The sequence below is a fragment of the Opisthocomus hoazin genome, unplaced genomic scaffold, assembly GCF_030867145.1.
Source record: "Opisthocomus hoazin isolate bOpiHoa1 unplaced genomic scaffold, bOpiHoa1.hap1 HAP1_SCAFFOLD_271, whole genome shotgun sequence".
Taxonomy (NCBI): Eukaryota; Metazoa; Chordata; class Aves; order Opisthocomiformes; family Opisthocomidae; genus Opisthocomus; species Opisthocomus hoazin.
Genome location: NW_027449025.1, coordinates 21,558 through 42,073, shown reverse-complemented (window position 1 = coordinate 42,073; position 20,516 = coordinate 21,558). Strand labels below are relative to the sequence as shown.

General features: G+C 40.0%; 1 protein-coding gene across 1 annotated transcript in view; it reads right to left on the bottom strand.

The window, feature by feature from the left end:
• Nucleotides 1–2,175: 2,175 nt before the first annotated feature.
• LOC142360245 (transcription intermediary factor 1-alpha-like) overlaps nt 2,176–20,516 on the bottom strand; it is a gene marked incomplete at its 3' end in the record, with an annotated part of 36,621 nt that continues 18,280 nt past the window's right edge. Inside the window, exons 2-4 of the mRNA XM_075412453.1 lie at nt 13,155–13,273; nt 4,753–4,900; nt 2,176–2,308 (exon numbers count right to left, since the gene is read on the bottom strand). Coding sequence (XP_075268568.1) covers nt 2,176–2,308; nt 4,753–4,900; nt 13,155–13,273 — 400 coding nt within the window. The remainder of the gene's footprint in view (nt 2,309–4,752; nt 4,901–13,154; nt 13,274–20,516) is intronic.

Sequence of the window (20,516 nt, the reverse complement as noted above, 5' to 3'; positions counted from 1 at the left end):
TTTCCTGTCACTTTAATTTTGTTTGGAGAATTTATGATTTTCATAAATAGGAAGGGATATTGTGTGACCATAGCCCAATTTTAGCAAAAGAAAAATTAATGTTGTGCTGTAGTCATCACTTTGTAAGTGAAAGTGCATGTAAGCTATTATTTCATGCAAGATAAGGCTGTAGAAACAGAAGAAAGAAAAGAGATCGCTGAGTCAGTAGAAGTCAGCAACATTTTAAATCAAGGAATTGAAATCATCAACAATTTGAGGAAAAAAAGAGGTGGCACATTCTGAAAGGGATATAAATCCTAAGGAAAGGAGAACTGAAGAGGAAGACTGCAACTCTGCAAGAGCAAGCTTTAGCCTGTTCCAAGAAGCAACAGTCGCCAACATTTCTCCACCTGTTGACGTTCACTTGGTCACATTAGCAAATTCTTTGGGTGGTTGCATCAGGTACAGCAAGTATATTAATAATGTAGCCTAAGAGTAGATCTGTCTCAGACCACCATTGCATGTGTTAGTCAGCAAGATCATTATCTTGTCCTCAGAAGTTGCATATAATCCTGCTTTTCAGCTTCTGTGGCTAGTAAGAGATGACGAAAGAACAGCAACCCAAAGATTTGAGTGTTACAAATAGTGTTGTCAAAGTACAGTATAGCCAAACTTTAGGTTTAGTCTTCCCTTTAAAGGGCTCTTCACAGAAGAAAAGCCCATTTGCTCCCTTATGAAATTGTGTGGCAATGTTCCATTATATAATCATCTTGTGGAAGGACAAATGGAGAAATTACACATAAGTGTACAGTTGCATAACACAGCCCCTGTGCTTTCTAAGGACTCTCTCAAGAGCCGCACAGCAACAAATTCTGTCCAAATAACTTGACAGGAACTAAAGGTCTTGTGCTTAAGTCACCAGATGTATTGGGTTTGCGTGGCAAGGTTTGGTAGCAGGGGGGCTGCAGGGGTGGCTTCTGTGGGAAGCCCCTAGAAGCTTCCCCTATGTCTAACAGAGCCAACGCCAGCCGTCTCCAAGAGGGACCCGCCGCTGGCCAAGGCCAAGCCCATGAGCGACAGTGGTAGTGCCTCTGTCATAACATATTTAAGAAGGGGAAAAAAACCCAGTGCAACAGCAACTGCAGTAGGAGAAAGGAGTGAGAAAAATGTGAGAAACAACTCTGCAGACACCAAGGTCAGTGCAGAAGGAGGGGGAGGAGGTGCTCCAGGCGCCGGAGCAGAGATTCCCCTGCAGCCCATGATGATCACAGTGAGGCAGGCTGTCCCCTGCAGCCCACGGAGGTCCACAGTGGAGCAGATATCCACCTGTAGCCTGTGGAAGACCCCACGCCAGAGCAGATGGATGCCTGAAGGAGGCTGGAGCAGGCTCCTAGCAGGACCTGTGGACCTGCAGAGAGAGAGGAGTCCAAGCTGGAGCAGGTTTGCTGACAGGACTTGTGACCCTGTGGGGGACCCACGCTGGAGCAGTCGGTTCCTGAAGGACTGCACCTCATGGGAAGGACTCATGCTGGACCAGTTCGTGGAAGACTGTCTCCCGTGGGAGGGAACCCATGGTGCAGCAGAGGAACAGTGTGAGGGAGTTCTCCCCCTGAGGAGGCAGGAGTGGCAGAGACAACATGTGATGAACTGACCACAGCCCCCATTCCCCGTCCCTCTGCACCGCTCAGGGGGACGACGGAAAGAAAAATCAGGAGTAAAGTTAAGCCCGGGAAGAAGAGAGGAAAGGTGTTTTTAAGATTTGGTTTTATTTCACATTAACCTACTCTGATGTGACTGGTGATAAATTAAACCAATTTCCCCACATTGAGTCTGTTTTACCCATGATGGTAATTGCTGAATGATCTCTTGCTGTCCTCCTCTTGACCCACGAGCCTTTTGTTATATCTTCTTTCCCCTGTCCAGCTGAGCAGGGGAGTGATAGAGCAGCTTTGGTGGGCACCTGGTGTCCAGCCAGGGTCAACTCACCACACCGGATTAAAAACTGGAACAATCACACGTTCATCAGCCACACTCTTCCGGATACAAACTCTGTTTATTAGTGGCCTTCAGCTCTGAGCAGAAAATTTCATTTTGCACTTTTTTCACCTGACTGTATTCCATATAGCTAGAGCTACGATCAACTTCAAGCTATCTTCTACAAGAAAGTTGCATAAAACATATACTTTGTTTCAATACCTGTGTTCTTTGTGTTCTAGTAACTGACAGTCTCGGCAGGTCAACTTGTCACAGGTTTCACAATACAACTTCAACTGCTCCTTTTTGTGGTAAGGGCAAAACACAGGTCGCTGACTGGTCACACCAACTGCCTCTGTGGAATAAAGGAAGATGTCAGTCCAGGGTCCAGAAATTATTAAAGATTTGAATTATCCTGGTTTTTCTTACCGTATTCCTCACCTAGATGCTAGAATCACAGAATCATAGAATAATGGTTTGGGTTAGAAGGGACCTTATACATAGCCCATTTCCAACCTCCCTGCCATGGGCAGGGACATCTTATCAGGCCACCTTGTCAGGCCACCTAATCAAGAATATAACAGCTGTAATCTCAAACTGCAACGTCTCACTCTTGATCAAGCATGGAGCTAACATGCTCTCTCATAGAAAATGTCTAGAACCTATTTTACCATAACTTCTTACGGCCCCACAAAACTATTACAAAAGGAGTACCCAGTACTGTTGCAGCTGCAAAAGACATTGCACAACCAGCAAGTTACTTTCTTAAATGGAAATGAGGAGACTGCTGACTTAATTCGTTGCTCTCTTCTCAGTCAAATGGGTGAAAGGGGGTTGGAGGATATCAAGACACAGGCATTCAAAATTGTAAAACATAGAGTATGATAACCAGGAGTTACTAAAGTCCGTTCAGGACCCTATTCTAAATGAGTGAGAGGTCTCACCTTCAGTTTTTTAGTGAGCAAACACCAAAGCGCATAGGAAATACCACCAGATCATAGAAATGAAATCTCTCCTTTAACCAATTTAATGGACAAAGCCTAATTTCGTATGAGTTAGGTTGGACACCGAGTTCATGAGGATTATATGGCCTGTAATGAAAACTGGCTTCACACTGCAGCCCATCCTTCACTGGAGATCAGTAAGATCTCTCTTCCACACCCATTCATTTACTTATTTCCATGAAAGCTGGAAGAAGTTATTTTCAGATCTGTATCCTTCAGTCAAAATTCTTTGAAACTGACCAACAGACTCGAAGGAGGCCTGAACGCACAGAGACCATTTCTACTACCAAGTCACGTTCAACATAAGAGTCAGATACTTTTACCTATTGCTTTTGTCCTCTCCTGAAAGTACACTCAGTACGCACGTTTGATAAACCACATCTGAAAGGGGGATACAGACTATGGTGTACATTTCCAGAGTATCATACTGGAAGCTACCCTTTGAGCAATAAAGATTACAGAAGTGAAAGCCTACATTATATACAAAATTGACAGGACCAGATATGGTGGAATGAAAAATAAATATCTATTATAAAACATATATTGATAATAATATATAATAATTTATAAAAATAATTTATACATTTCCAAGATAAATCATGCAAGTCCAATGGACTTCTTAGAACTGGTAGAATGTTTGTCAGCATCCTATTGTATTTATAGTTGTCCTACAATGTCACTAAAAGACAAGACACAACGAGCATAAACTGAAACAAACGAGGTTCTCAACGAATAAAAGCACAACCCTTGCTACCATGAGAATAGTCAAGGTTTCTCAGAGAGGCTGCACTGTACGCCATGTCCATCCTTCTTAGTTCTCAAGGCTCAAATGGATAAAGCCCCGAGCAACTTGATCTGATCTCATAGCTGACCACTTTAAGCAGGAGGTTGGACTAGATCATTTCCTGAGGTCCCCTCCAACCTGAATTATCACAGATCCTACTGAGGAAAAACACCTCAATTCATAACACCCTTTCCTTTAATTTCTAAGACAAAACATTTCAAACTTATAATATACTTAGCTAAAATGTGAATTCTGGCACGCTTTATTGCTAACAGTGCATGCTTTGTGATCAGAATGCTGAAAAAATATAATCCACTTGTGATTGCTGTGGTATACAACAATAAAGTTCATACAAACCATTTGGTAGACCCCTAGAAAAACTAAAGGAGCCAAATGCATAAAGAAGTATTTTCCGCAGCTGATCTCTAAAGTCTAGGCAACAATTTTCAATCATTTCAGGTGAAAGATAAAATCTATGTGTGTTTATTGGTTTAAAACACTTTGCACAAAAATCATATGAAATACTAATCTGTAGGGTTTCTTAGCACAATGCAGCATATCTGACAGAAAAACCTGACAGAAAAACAGCTGTCATACCCCCAGCCATGACAAAGTCTCCCTTTTCAGTAGATACATTCTAATACATCCAATGCTTGAAATTCGGTTTTCTGTTTTGTTAGCTGGATCATTTAAGAGATTCACTTAGATGGAGAGTAGCCAGAGAAACACCAGAATCGGTTCAAATGGTTGCAGCCTTCAGCAATGAAATTGAAATTAGTGACTGGGAGGCAGGAAACTGGGAACATATCCATTACCAACCAGAAAAATTACATGGTCCCACTAATTCATATGCACCAAACTCACATGATAATGAATCTGTCCTTTTATATTTACTAGGATTAAGGAATACAATTTTTGAAAATTTTCACTTTAAAAAGAAATAAGGTGGTCTAACACTGTTTTCCAACGCAGACACACATTCTTTGTGAAATCATAAATCCAGTGTGTTACCTGGAGATACTTCCTCTTTCTGCCTTACTGTATGATCCTTTGTGAATTTAACCCTCTGGTGAGCTCTGATGCAGGTCTTGCACAACCATTCTACACATTCCACACAAAAACCATTAGCTTCTGCATTGTCTTCACAGCTTGTGCAGACCTGACATGAGGAAGAAAAGGCAGCTGTTAAAATAAACATGGAATATACATACCAGCTATTGTTCACATATCATCAGTGCACTTTCAGTTGTCCGAAAACCATGAAAGGAGAATGGAAAACTGCCTGAGGTACAGGACCAGTATAAATAACTCTATAAAAGTAATTTAAAGAAAGTGGTCATTTTGTCACTGTTACTCTAAAACCTCTACCTGACATGATAAAAGTCAAACCACTACCTTTTGCCTGATGCTGTACACTTAGAAGCCATATAATGTTTACTATATACAATATGCTCTTGTGAAATATTTACTAAAGACAGAACACTATCAGCACTGCTCTGATTTTAGAAGCCTCCCTTAGTTCGCACAGAAGCTTTAATTTTAGTTTCTGCTCACCTGCTTAGATTTTCAGGAAGTACACAGAGTACTGAACAGCAGGGTTCTTCTCAAGAATCTCTGCATCTCTACTTAGAGAGAGCATTCCAGGTAAGCTTACCAGTAAAGCTACCCTACAACAGATTTTGAACAAATGCATAACAATTTTCAAACTGTGGCCTGTTCATTCCTGGGGCTCTTTGGACTATACCCAAGAGATCGAGAAAAAAAAAATTATTTAAGGAAAACAAACCTGGTATCAGACCAAAACCTCTCCACACAAAGTCAATACACACACAAGAAAAAATTCCTATGGATCCACAATTCGAACAAGAGGTTGAAAAGTACGAATGATGAACATCACCATTTCACACGCTCATAACATTATTTTATTGCTAACTCCTCCTTTACAATGCCTCTCTAGTCATACACTCAGGGGGCTTTCGGTGGTAAAAATTGTGAACATGCTTGTGCAGATACTCATTTAGGTAACTACCATCCGTTTCTATCAGTGTTTAGCACTGCTGCTAACAAGCCTCAAGATGTCTTCTGAAGATTGCTGTATCCTACAGATCAGCGATAGAATTTTGCTAGCAGGAGCAACAAGAAGAAAATTTAAGATTCTAGTTTAGTTTTCAGTTTCCTTAAAAAAAAAATCCAACTTCTGCAGCCACATTAGATAAATACAGATTAAGTTAAAGAGGAAGCAAACATTTACATCCTATGCAGATACGTAACATATGTACAACTATGTCCCAGCCTCCCCTTCAACAAAAAGAGGAAAATTCGCACAAAACTTGCCTTAGGCCACAAAGCAAGTTACTGACAGAATTGGAATTTGAACACAGGAGTTCCAGATTCCCAATGCTGTGCTCATTCTTCTGGATCATGTTGCCTCTCAAAGCAAGTATCTTCTGAGAAATGAAGTTACAACACAAGGGTTATTAAACCCTCTTGTCACTTGGAGTTTGAAGCAGTTCAGTTTCATTAAAGGTGACCCGCAAAGGAGAAAAAAATGGGCTTGTCCGCTTTTTACTGTTTCTTTACAAAAAGGAGGCCTGAAAGTTTCCTTTTTAAAAAAAATCTTCTTTTTTTTTTATCTTCTGTTTTGTTTTTCTTTTTCTTCCCCTCCTTCTCTCAACAATAAAAATTCTAGTCCTACCCACACTGGTTGACTCAGGAGAAATACCAAAATCAGGACATCATAAAAAAAGGCAAGAAAATGGAAGTAAAACAATTAAATGAGGTGAATTGTAATCAGGAAACTGAAAATTTTTAGTTGCTCTTCACCCTTAATTTCAATGACATTTTACAAAAAAATAAAGAAGTATTCTTAAGGACTTAGAACAGTTTCTTAAAAAAAAAATTAATAACAAGCAAGTATCACTGAGGCATTGCTTCAACGTTCCATTTTCTCTGGCAGGAGCTCCCATGAAAGAAATTCCCTCCATTCTCCTTTGCCTCATCAGGTGTGCAATACAACCCTCTGCAAGACTGTGGTGTAAAACCAGACTGATTACATCATTGTAGCCCAAGGATCAGTTACATCAGCCCTGCTGACTGGGCAGTGAACTACTGCAGGACAAGAAAGAAGTTTTCAAATCAGCCTTGTTGCCAGAGAGGTAGCATCATGCTGTGCTCCCAGATACCCAGAGGTGTTTTTGCAAATGACAAGTGGAGAGTAAGAGATTGGATATTTGTTTTTCTAGTGTAAAAAACTCAACAGTGAAAACAAAATAAGCAAAGGAAAAGAAAACAACAACAACAAAGTGTTTCAGGCATTCTTTAGGTCAAAGAAGCAAAACAAAGAAAAAATAAATTAGAAAAAAGCAGGGAGTCCATTTAAAAAAAAAAAAACCACAACCCAACAACAAAAACCCCACAACACCCTTTCCAGGTCACCTTTAGCAAACTTAGGTAGATAAACTTGCTATGTGCATTTATGTACATTCACAGGATTTCAGCAGTTATTCATTCCTCTGAGATTCCAAAGCTTTGTCTAGTTTCCTTTTTAATATCCTGTAGCTTTTCAACCAATAATCAGGTGCTGTCAAATGAACTGAAACTCCTCCTTTGTAGTCCAAAAATATAAAGTCTAACTTTATACTGTTCAAAGCCCCCAAGCGGAAGAGAGACATATTTCTAAAATTTTTCATAGACATCATAACTCATGCTGCCAAAATAGTCATGCCTTCTTGGTAGAAACTAGATTTGCTTCTACCTACTTCTTATTGGAAATATACATTTTCAGATATAGCTTGGATTTTGCTAGAAGTCTTAATTATTAGAGTAAGTTGTATAGCTCAGGTACATGGAAGTACAATCACAGCAAATATTTGCTATACTCTTACGAAACCTAAAACTTATTTCACTCCTATTTTTGTGACTCATACAAGCAGTGCTTCAGTGATTTCAAAGAAAACTCTCCCCAGCTAACCTGTAAGTCTTTATTCTGGTTAGACAGATATTTATTTTTAATTGACTTTTCCTTGTAATTATATTTAACTCAGTTACTAGTTTTAGTATTTATAACTCGGGGAAGTGTTCATTCAGCCTTCATTCAAATTTAATGAAAGCTGAAATTATTCAGCATGTTGCAGGTAAGTACTATTTTTTCTGCTGTAAAAGCTTGCTTGTTTACTTAAAAACAGATTTGTTTGCAAGAGTTGAGGTAGTAGAGCTGTCTTCTCAGCTACCGCAGTAACTAACCACTCTTTCAAATAAATATACTTTGAATATTAAAGAGATTAAATAAGCAAGCAAAGGTTTCTGAGTTTTAAAGGAAGAAAGCACAGTAGTCCAGAGGAATATTCACTGAACTAATGTTCCAAACTTCACCGGTGTAAATGAGATGCAGTGGTTTCCCCTTCTGGATCCAAAAAACATCAGTGCTAACAGTTTGATAGCTAGTGCTTGGCACATACAAAAGTACCAAAGACAGCACCTGGTTTTTGGGAAATTCTCGCCCATATGTAACTCTAAATATGAACCGCAGGTGACACCTCAAAACACATGAATCCTGATCAATGGATCCTCCTTTCCCCAACATCTCTGAAGCACAACAAAACCATACTATGACTCTTCTTGAGTCTGTTACCACCCACTGCCCTAAGTCGGTGGCTTTCAAAGACGTTTTGGCCACGGCTACAGTTTTGATAAGCTATTCAGCATACTAGTTCTTTGGAAGAACACATGGGGGCTAGTCTGGCATCATACAAAACTAGAGAAACTTTTTTGTTCTAAATTGTCCTTATTAATTGCTCTATTATGCCAGCCAGACCTGCTGTCTTAGTATCCAGATCGAGTAACAGATCTAAACTCATAACTTGTTTTGTTACTACATTCCCAATATCTCACTTAAAGCCCAACTGTTCTTCATTCCTACTACAACATTTAAAACTCTTGTGTCAGTAACTGGTAAAGACACAGAAAGTATGCTCACCATCAAATAGTACTTTTATACGTGTTCTCTTCTGGAGAGAGAAGCTACGAGAATTAGGATGTAGACTAAAATGCACTACAGGTTCAACATGCTGCAGCAACACCAACAATATCACTATGATCTTCTCTTCTGTGTCAATCTCACACCATTTTTACTTTGATGGCTTTGCACAAGCATTAAACAATCGTCATCTGTTCAGTTCCTAAATTTCCCTGTCCTGGTTTCAGCTGGGATAGAGTTAATTTTTCTCCCAGTAGCTGCTTGTGTTATGGATTTAGCATGAGAACAATGTTGATAACAGTGATGTTTTCAGTTGTTGCTATAAATCAAGGACTTTTTCCAGTTTCCCATATTCAGCTAACGAGCAGGTGTGCAGGAGCTGGGAGGGAGCAGAGCCAGGCAACCAGCCCAAGCTGGCCAGTGGAAATATACCATACCATAAATGTTGTGCTCATTTTATGAATGGGGTTGGCCAGGGGGCAGGAATCTATCGGTTTTTCGTTTTTCTGGGAATTTGAACGTTTCCAGGAGTTTGGCCTTTTTCAGGAATTTTGTGAAATTTTGCAAAAATCCAGGGGGCCCGTGATCTCTGCTTATGGACTGGCTGCGGATCGGTCATTGGGTAGCAAGAAAAATTGTATTGCATATAGTTTTGTTTGCATATTCATTATCATAATTATTATTATCATTGTTAGTAATAGCATTAGTATTTACTTGTCTTCTTAAACCATCTTTATCTCAACCCACGAGTTTCCCCTTTCGTACATTTTCTCCTCCCCATCCCGCTGGGCAGGAGTGAGCAAGAGGCTGTCTGGTGCTTAGCTGCTGGCTGTTGGGTTAAGCTGTGATATTCCCTCACTTGTCTACCTTCGTATTATTCAAATCTAGTATTTTCTTCAGTAACGGGTCTTGTGTTAGAAGCTCCTTTCCACTCACTCTTCTGAATCAAGTAAATTAATTTTTACCGTCAAACTTCTCTTCAGCATCCAGTAATTTTGTTAAGTCTTTCCATAATCACAATGCAACAAAAATTATAAAGAATTTGCTCTTTAAAAGTATTTATGTCCTAGCTGCCCACAACCTATAATGGTTATTTTCAGAAAGATCACAACTGCATTTTCCGTTAGTCTCTTTTCTTCTGGAAAGCTCCCTATGCTACTAGCCAGCACAAAATCCATAACGTTCTCTTTAATGCTAGCCAGGAAAGTCCTTCTGGAACATACAGTAGTTAGTTTTTAAACTTTCTTCATGCTTACTTCTTTTGCTCCTGAAGTTTTCAGTAGTAATTGCTAGAAAGCACAGTTGTGTAAGAAGGGTACTGAACTGTTAAATCAGGCTCAGATAAGGTAAATATGATTTTAGATAGACGATGGCACTTCAATGGGTTCCAGTTATTTTTCTCATCCCACAATGCCAGGCTCCATGATATGCCATTTGCTGCCAGTTTTAATTAAACACGCTAAAAAGTACTTTAGCATTATTACCATTTTAAACCTGAAACAACCAAACCTGAATTTGAAAGTCCTTTTTTTGCAGTCTCTCTTGAATTGAAATGAACCAGCCCTTCCTGACAACACACATATACCGGCTGGGCACAGACATGGACCAGTGGTTCTAAGCCACAACATCACTTGCATAGAACGCATGGTTTGCCTCTAATTCTAATTTCTTAAACATCCTGCTGAAGCTGCCAAACTATCAAAGCCAAACTAACCATTTCAGTAAAAAATTTCTATAAAACAGCCAGAAGGTGGATGATGTCTGATCCAATATTTCCTGCAAGTCTCAGTCTCTTTTCCACTTTAATTCCTCTGATCTGTTGCCCATTTTGCTACTGGCAAATATCCTTTCTTTTCTCTTTGCTCCTTCAAAGGCAAAACAAGACAGACCGATTAGATCATCCTTAAACCTCATAATACTCCCCCTTGAACAGGACACTAATCTGTTTAACTATTATTAACTTTGCTGTTCCACAACAGATAGCTTTATAGAATGGTGTAGCGCTTTTTTTATGGTTCCAATGTCAAAGTACAAAGGAACGTCCAAAAAGCTTCATTATCATACCAAAACAAATCTATTCAAACAAACAGAACTGCACATCATTCATTCCCAAGAGGTAAGGTACACGCTTACTTAGCAGGCATCTAACAAAACATCTAGCTCCATTTAAAAAAAAAAAGTCAGCAGAAAAGCACATGAACGTACTACTCTGCTGGTTCAGCAAAGTCTGCTGGTTTGCCTTCAACTGCTGCAGAAAGTATGCTGAGTTCAGCCAGGGAACTTAGCTGAAGAACAGATATGCTTTCTGAACTGCAAGCCTGCTGCTTTTTGTTTGGAAGAGAAAGAAACAAATATGGAACGGAAGAGTAAGACAGATGCCTGAGAAGGGAACTTAAGGCAACACAAATGCTTTGAAGAATGTCCCTGTCACACCACTCAACAGGGATGATTCCCAACAAGCTACTGAAATATGTGGAATTTCTCTTTATCTCTCTCCTGCAGATCAAGATCAGCAGGTAAACAAAAGAGACACCTCCCTCAGTTCCAAGGAAGTGCCTGACTTATCTTGGCATCACTGAATTTGGCGGATACTCCAACTTTTGATACCCTATGACTGACTGAAATACACTCAATTTTATATGATTATGAACAACCTCAAGAATATAAAGAACACCCCCTTGAATTTTCAATCCCTTATCCAAGTCTCAAAGACCTCAATACCCACTTAAATTGCACAGAAAGCAGAAAAAATTGGGGGCGGGGGGGTGGGAAAGGCTTTGTCACTAAACCCAGGAAAAATACTTCTAATTCTATCACCACTCCCCAAAGTAATATCTTAGAGGACTTGTTACATAACTAAACAGAGGTCATGGCACAGGCCCAAAAAAACATTCAGGACTGCTTCTGCATAACAAAGTTATTTGTCATCTTGCTTCTCTTCCTAATTTTAAAGTCACTAAAATAGTTATGATCAAATTTTCAATGCAACAGGGACCCTTCATGTTCTCATGTATTGAGAGGCTTTGTGTAAATCTCACAACCATCTCCAAAACTCAGACGCTTCCCTGAAACACTCAGGGGAAGAAAGCCCAAACAAACTAAACAAACCCACCCCCCCCCAACATAACAAAAGCAAACTTCAAACTATCCTACATTAAGGGAACGCTGCTGATACTTCCAGAGACTTCCAACTAAATTTCAGTTTCTGGTAAGGTCTATAATTTCTCAGAAATCCAGTTGCAAAATTCCTTATAAGCTGAACACAGTTTAATGGTTTTCAAGACATGAGTTCAGAGATGATGACAACATTTGTGCCTTTAATAGCCAGTGAGCTGGTATCACAAACATGAGTAGGTACTTTCATCAGTTCCTGAGAGACATACCCATTCATATATCTAAGCACAAATCTCAGCTAAGCTTTGAAACAAGCAGACTACACAATAAAGGACCTCCAGGAAGCTGCCCCCGAAATAAATGCATCAAGAGCCAATGATACAGGTCCCTAAAACAGAAAAGCAAAGAAGAGGGATTTTCAAAATTAAAGGAAACCACCATCCAAATGTTAGGGAATGAGTTGAAATGCAAGCCACATTGACATAGCAACACTTTTGTACTGTTATTATGCAGAATGAAGCAACATATAAAGAGGCTGAATTATTTTCAATAAGTTCCTGGAATTTAATAAAAAGTTTATGAGTAAAGAGATACCTGAGATACTCTCTTACTAGCTAAAAATGAAGACATGCAATATTTTGATACCAGACATTACTAAACCATTGTCCTACACAGATGTGATTATTCATTTGGTATTGCTTCCACACTAGTACTCTCCTCCTGAAAAACCATCATGAGGAAAAAAAATGCAGTACTACTATTCTTCCAGATAAACAGGTTTGGATTGTATGAGATAGCTGTTATTTGATTGCAAAAGGAAGAAGAGGCAACCTACGTAAGAGAAACAAACAAGAAACCCCTACAACATACCATCTTTCCCGATTAGAAGTTTGAGCCTCTTGCTTGGTAACTGCACTCCAGCTATCTAGTGCCATGTTTTGTCAGTGCTGAGATAAGAAAAATAAAGTCAATTTAACTAGAGGATTCCATTTTCCAGGGAGATCTCTTGACATAGTGTTTTTTGCGTCTGTGCTTCAAAGAGTGCTTCAAGTGTCCCGTCCAAAGTATTGAAAATCCCATTCTAACACCTATTTCTTACTTTCATCTTATGCTATAATGATGTAATTTTATACCAACAATTAAAAATAGTTTCCTTTTTCACCTGCATTTTCATTGATTTTAACTGATTTTCTAGAATAGTTGCCCCATGCAATGACTTTAAGTCTTTCTGCATACAAACAGCAAAAAGGCCACACAGCAAGAAGCCAAGGATATGCATACACATCCAAAAGGTGTTAACTTGATTACACGTTAATGCACTTACCTGATTTGATTTCTCTACTGTGCTACTGGGAACCTCTGTGGTATCCTTCACAAAAAAGTTATCGATGATGTGTCTCTCTGCACATTCCTGACCACAAATTGGACAGCGGATAACACCAACTGGGAGAAAAAAATTATTATTTAACATTATTATTATTATTAATTATTATTCTTGCTGAACTTAAGATATATCAAACAACTTCAAAGACAGCTTGTAAGGATAAATACTTCTAAAGGGTGTTTTAATACTATCCTGTCAATAAGGTGTGAGTTAAAAAAAAGCTAATTCTCATTTATAACTGAAGTAACCTCTACCTGATATTCCCTGACACTGTGTTCGTTCAACCAAGGTCAAGTACCTTTTTGTTTCAATCCTATAAAGAATTTGCCTTAATCTTACAGGAAATTCATTCCTTTTCTCTAGAGGGAATGTATTATCATTGACAAGTTGTTGTTATGAAATGGATTAAAGTAAACATTTTTTAGTGTGGAGTATTAATTAGTGACATCGAGTGGTATTACATACACACCAGCAATGTGACATGGCTGACTTCAACTATGTAATACGAGAAACCAAAATGTAATAAATTCAAAATTAATGAGGCAAGTTATACAGAGGAAGAACGGATCTGTATTAATCTTGTAACTACCTTCACACTAAGCAAGGGAAAGCAAGCAAGAAAGACATAGGAATAAATAAGGAAGGTCCTCTCCCTCCTCTCCTCTGCAAGACACTCTGGGGAAAAATTCTAAGACAGTAACATACTTAAGACTCCTGGTCAAAGAAAGGGCTAAGAACCACTATTCAAAGGGTTAAACAATTAATAGTTTTCTCAAGAGAAAAAAAAAAAAGGACAAAGTCAAAACTTGAGGTTCGACAGTGACTAGACTAGACTGAAGTGGAAAAGTTGTATATGAACACTGTAAAACAGACACCTTTCCCAGGTGCAGAAAGCAGAACGTCTTAGCACCAAGGCTTGTTTATCATCCAATAAAAATCTCTACAATGCTAGGCATCAACATCTTGCTTTAAGAAAATTATCACAGTTGCTATCATTAAAAAAAGAATTGAAACTAAATTAGGTTGAAATAATCACTTAGGACATGGAATTCATCATGCAAAGCCTACAGTAGAATAGTCATAGATTCTAAACCTACAGCTGCCATTTGAGAGGAGGCATGATTTTAGAGCCTTAAGGAACAGAGGCACCGTTTAACCCAATGAAGTTAACATCTGCATAGAATTCAGCACTTGCATATTTAACTAAAACAGCATGGGCTTAATACTGTTCCTCTTTCACTTTTACAATAAAATGTGGAAGTACAGAAACTATGAAATATTTCACTTTCTGCAGAAGAACTTAATTCCTTCTCACAGGTGCTTCATGAAAGATTTACATAACTTTTTTGTAATGCTCTTCCAATACACGCTAGAGATTTAACTGGCTAACCCACTATAAAGCAGTTCTCTAAAGAAGTCCACCAGTTTTACCAAATTAGCTCTTCATTCTGGAAATTTAGCCAGCAGTTTTCCACTTGTGTGCAAGGCATTTCACTTTCAACTGAAAGGCTATGATGTTAAGCCTGGTTTTATTATTACTGCCACTTTGCCAGTCTGTATTTCAATACGTATTTGTGCAGCTTCCTCTGATATACAAATTCTATATTTTAGCTAAAGCTTTTGTAACATTTTTTTATACCACCATCATGAAGGATATTTAAGAAATCCAATTCTGGTATGTCAGGTAGTTAATAGAACTCCAACATTCCGACATGGATGTATTTCTGCTGCTCTCCTAAGCTTCACCTTCAGCCCCCAATCTGCATCACTGACTGAATGCACTATCACTTATGCTGAAGCAACACGAGAAGCAGCACAAGGATGGGTAGGGACCAGCACCGCCACTGAAGATTAAATATGGAACCACTGTATCCGAAACAGATCTGTTGCATTAAGCTGAGTTTACAAACCAGCTTTTAGACACAGTGGGCAAGGAAGGGGCAGGGGACAAGTTAGGAGACTGTAAACAAAACATTTCATTTGCATTTTCACCAGCAGGATACTGCCAACCCCCTGCTCAAGAGATCACTTCGAAATTCTAGACTGAGATGGGAACAGGAAAAAAGGAAAACTGCCCAAACCTCTCAAAATCCTCTTGAAACCTCTTCCAGCATTCCTTATACTGTCTAGCCTTAAGCCTAGGTTTTCTTCTGCAGCTGCGTGTGGGTCCATTTGCTTTTGTTATAATCCTTGGTTGATGACTGCTACACAAATCAGTTTTAAACCAGGTTTATTCAACCTCAGGACCGTTATTTATGTGGAAACACCTAATATCATGATCTCAATGTAACTGGTACCGCCAGGCTACACTGTTATGCACACAGCTGGCAACATAGGCCTTTTCGGCACAAAATGTAACACACAGATTAGCCAAGCAGCATTCCTTGCAGGTCCTTATTTACTATTCTCATTGTATCCGAGCCTCTTTCAGTAACGTACTGAACAACAGAAACCACATGTGACCTTTTTCTCTCCACTCTCCAAGTGGGAAATGGAAGGTGCAGGCAGAGTGCTCTCTGGATGTTTTTTTCATGCATGTTGCGTTTGAAATAAAAGCTTCACGGCAAGTAACAGCACCTAATGAATTCTCACAGGTTCATTTCAGAACTTCAGTCTAGCCACCTCAGACAGACAGTCCCACAGATACGCTGCACATCAGCACTGGAATTTCTGCTAGTGCTCCTTATCAATAAACAAATAGTACAGTGGAGCACACCATATAATCACCCCACAGCCCTGCAGAACACCATGAGGAGCTGGCAGTTCACCAGAACCCACATAGCTGAGACACTAAGTTACTGAGAAGGAAAAACACAGTTTACAGTGAGCCCAGAATTCAGAGCTTCTATGGGAAAACAGAGGTAGAAAAGGAAAGATAATGACTATTTTGTAATTAAAATGTAGATAAATATGAAAACAGTGTATTCAAAGTTATAAAAAGAACACCGACTATACTGAAGTAAAGACACACTTTAATTTAGCAAAGCTCATGGACAAACATATATCTGTTTCAACGTTTAAGTACTAAAGTTCTATTTGGAAACAGTAATTTTCAAGTCAACTCTTATAAAATGCACCTTTTTGTATAAAATGATAAAACTACACACAGACCAAGCAAAGTTTTCAGCCATTCATTCAATACAAATTTTACAGCTGCCAGCTATCACAGATCCGACAGGATTTAAGTCGGTTCACGTCATTTATGTTGCTTACAGCCCAAAATGCATCAGCACAGCCCTAAGAGCACACACCCATAAAGGCCAGGCTGCAAAGTTATAAACAAGAAATACTGTGAACAGAAGCAAGAAAGTTACTGGATTTGTTCAGTACCTGTTTCTGAAGACGACATATAACACTGACTTTTTTTTTTTAATGTGTGGAGTCCTCTCTTAGAATAATTGTAGAATAGTTTGGGTTGAAAGGGACCTTTAAAGGGCATCTAGCCCAACCCCCCTGCAGTGAGCAGGGACATCTTCAACTACATCAGGCTGCTCAGAGCCCCGTCCAACCTGGCCTTGTATGTTTCCAGGGATGGGGCATCCACCACCTTTCCAGGCAACCTGTTCCCGTGTTTCACCACCCTCATTGTAAAAAATTTCTTCTTCATATCCAGTCAAAATCTACCCTCTTTTAGTTTAAAATCATTACTCCTTGTCCTGTCGCAACAGGCCCTGCTAAAAAGTTTGTCCCCATCTGTCTTATAAGTTCCCTTCAGGTACTGGAAGGCTGCTCTAAGGTCAGCCCGGAGCCTTCTCTTCTCCAGGCTGAACAGCCCCAACTCTCTCAGCCTTTCCTCATAGCAGAGGTGTTCCAGCCCTCAGATCATTTTTGTGGCCTCCTCTGGACCCGCTCCAACAGGTCCATGTCCTTCCTGTGCTGAGGGCTCCAGAGCTGGACGCAGGACTCCAGGTGAGGTCTCACCAGAGCAGAGCAGAGGTGCAGAACCACCCCCCTTACCCTGCTGGCCATGCTTCTTTTGATGCAGCCCAGGATACAACTGGCCTTCTGGGCTGTGAGTGTACAACGACAGCTCACGTCCAGTACCCCCAAATCCTCAAGCCCTTCATCCCCCAGTCGGTATTGATACTTGGGGTTGCCCCAACCCAGGTGCAGGAGCCTGCACTTGTCCTCACTGAACCTCACAAGGTTCACATGTGCCCACTTCTCAAGCTTGTCTAGGTCCCTCTGGATGGCATTCTGTCCCTCAGGCATGTCAACCACACCACGGAGCTTGGTGTAATCTGCAAACTTGCTGAGCATGCACTGGATCCCACTGTCTACATTACTGGTGAAGACATTAAACAGTACTGTTAAACAGATTTGGTCCAGTAACATGGTGCCTTGGGTTTACACTTCCAGGCTGCAGGTGCAAGTGGAAGCTGCAAGGATGTCCTCTGTGAGAGGACAGCCATGTCTGACAGAGCCAATTCCAGCCCGCTCCAAGATAGACCCACCACTGGCCAAAGCTGAACCCATCAGTGATGCTGGTGGCATCTCCATGTACGTGTTTAAGAAAAGGTAAAAAAATGCTCTGCAACAGCAGCTGGGAGAGAGTAAGAAAAATGTGAGGGAAACAGCGTTGCAGACACCCAGGTCACTGAAGAAGGAAGGGAGGAGGTGCTCCAGATGCCAAAGCAGAGCAGAAATTCCCCTGCAGCCCATGGAGATGGCCATAGTGAAAGAGATTGTCCCCCTGCAGCCCGCGGAAGACCACATTAGAGCAGACATCCACACTGCAGCCTGCGGAGGACCCCATGCTGCAGCAGGTGGATATGCCCTGAAAAGGAGCTGTATTCTGTGGAAAGCCTGCACCAGAGCAGGTTCCTCACAGGAGCTGTGTCCCTTGAAGAGGAGCCCATGCAGGAGGAGGTTTTCTGGCAGGAACTGTGGCCTGTGGGGGACCCACAGTGGAGTTGCCTACTCCTGAAGGACTGTAACCCATGGAGATGACCCATGTTGGAGCAGGTCTCGAAGAAAGACCCTGTGCTGATGCAGGTCGTGAAGGACTGTAACCCGTGGGAGGGACCCCACACTGAAGCAAGGGAAAAGAGCTTGGAGGATGGAGCAGCAGAGAGGAACTGTTATGAACTGACCACAAACTCCATTCCCCATCCCCGCTCCATCACTCAAGAAGGAGAGAAGGTAGAGTCAGGAATGAGAGAATGAAGTTGGAGGGGTGTGAGGGGGAAGGTATTTTTTTATTTTTGTGTTTGTTTCTCACTATCCAAATTTATTTAATTGGCATTAAATTAATCTTCCTCAAATTGAATCTGTTTTGCCCATGGTAGTAACTGATAAGCAACATTTTTTTTACAAGATAGCAGGAAAACTCAGACAGATGCATGCTAGAGTCTTTTGATATCAACAATAAAAATGGAAACTGTATAATAAATATCAGCATATTAATGACTTCACAGTTTTAATAAGTTATTCCTACTGTCTCATATCACATTGTTTATAATATATTTTGTATGTACAGTAATGATTTGATAAAGGAATCACGGACGGATTTGAAACCCTTTTTTCCTCATCCTGTTTTCCAGCATGAAGGCTTAACTCAGACCATGGACAAGTATCCCTCCTAGGTCCTGTGGTGGTAACAAAACACAGTGCTGCACGCTAAGGATTACTGCTCTTCCCAGCCTATTAATAGACCCAATAGAGGAGTTTGACTTCTTTTGGAGCATGAAGAGTCAGGCTGGTTTAGTGTCATAACTGACAAATAGTATTAAGACCAATGGCTGAAGCAAACACAGGAGCACACATACAAGCTTTTTGCTAACAAGCCAACAGGTGCTGTACCAAGCAATGAACTAACTTTTTTTGAACAAGCAAAAGGACAATGGTATTTTCCAAAAACATCTCTGCTCAAAGAGTTACAATTACATACAGGAAGAAGGAATGCAATACAAATGCAAGTTAATACAGCTCCAGCATTTTCTTACTACATTCCATGTATGTATCTGCTTTTAATGTTCATTGGTACACCTTTTTTCCTCATAAGCATTTAATTACATTGTAAACTGTTCCTTAAGCATGTATAGAATTCCTAAATTAACCACTGACTCAATTAACGTTTCCTCCATCAAGTCCCTCTCCAACACACTTTCCTAGTGCTACAATGAATCAAATGTGGTTTTTTTTTTTAAAGTGTTAAGGTTTGGAAGCAATTGTGCAATAGCTTTCTAACCATGCTTAGTCTTATTGCCAACACTTCCTTCCTCTTGTTTCAAGACACCTGCAGCTCCCCAGTTGTGCTGCAATTTACTTCAGTGCTTTCAAGGCTGGAAACTCTAGCTATTATAATACGGTCTGTTCAAGAAGATTAAAATTCTGAGCAGCAAGATACTAAAAGCCATTTAGTTGACTTCCTTGTATAAACTGGTAAGCAAAATAATTCATCCTCTAATGAAACTGCAGAAGAAGCATACTATGTCATCAAAACAAGAACTACGTTATTGCTGTAAAGGAAAAAAAAAAATCATCACTATTTTGCTGTTCATCCTCTCCCTCCCTCCAAATACCTACTTTTTTTTTTAAAAAGGAACAAGGGCAGAAGAGAAGAAAAAGCTGGAAAGCTGCAGCACAGAACATTATTAACCTACACACTGTGGGATAATATTATGAAATTTCACTAATCCAAAAATTATTTCTGCAATTCATATTTGCTATACCAAGTATATGTTCTTCAAGCATGTTACTAAGTCAGCCCAAACCTCACATTTTCACAAAAGACAAAAAAACAGTATCTTTAAATAAAAACTGTCAGAGCAATTATAAATGCAGCAGTGTCAGAAGCAGCATCAGATTCAGGCTAGGATTTTGGCTCATGCGTTTCAGGTTAAGCACATTCCTGAATGGTGAGGCTCTATTGTTTATCCTGATTAAACTGGGGGTAAGGAGGACCTCTAATTCCACATTAATGTTCTGATGCTCAGCTAATTCTTGACCCAATCAACTCTAAAGAGCTTTGAGATATTTGTGTGTGAATTGAACAATACAGTTAGGAGGCTTCCAAGACCAAGTTATTTTTTAGTGAACAAAGCAATTTTCCTTCCTGAAGATTCTCTGAAGTACAACAAATTGCCAGAAATAATATGGAAAGCATAATAAATATGGAGAGCAGAATAAACCTCCCATAATCCAGCAGGAAGCAGTTAACAACCTGCTACACCACCTAGACAGAAGTCTATGGGGCCAGATGGGATCCACCCAAGAGTGCTGAGGGAACTGGTGGAGGAGCCGGCCAAGCCACTCTCCATCATCTATCAGCAGCCCTGGCTAACAGGAGGTCCCAGATGA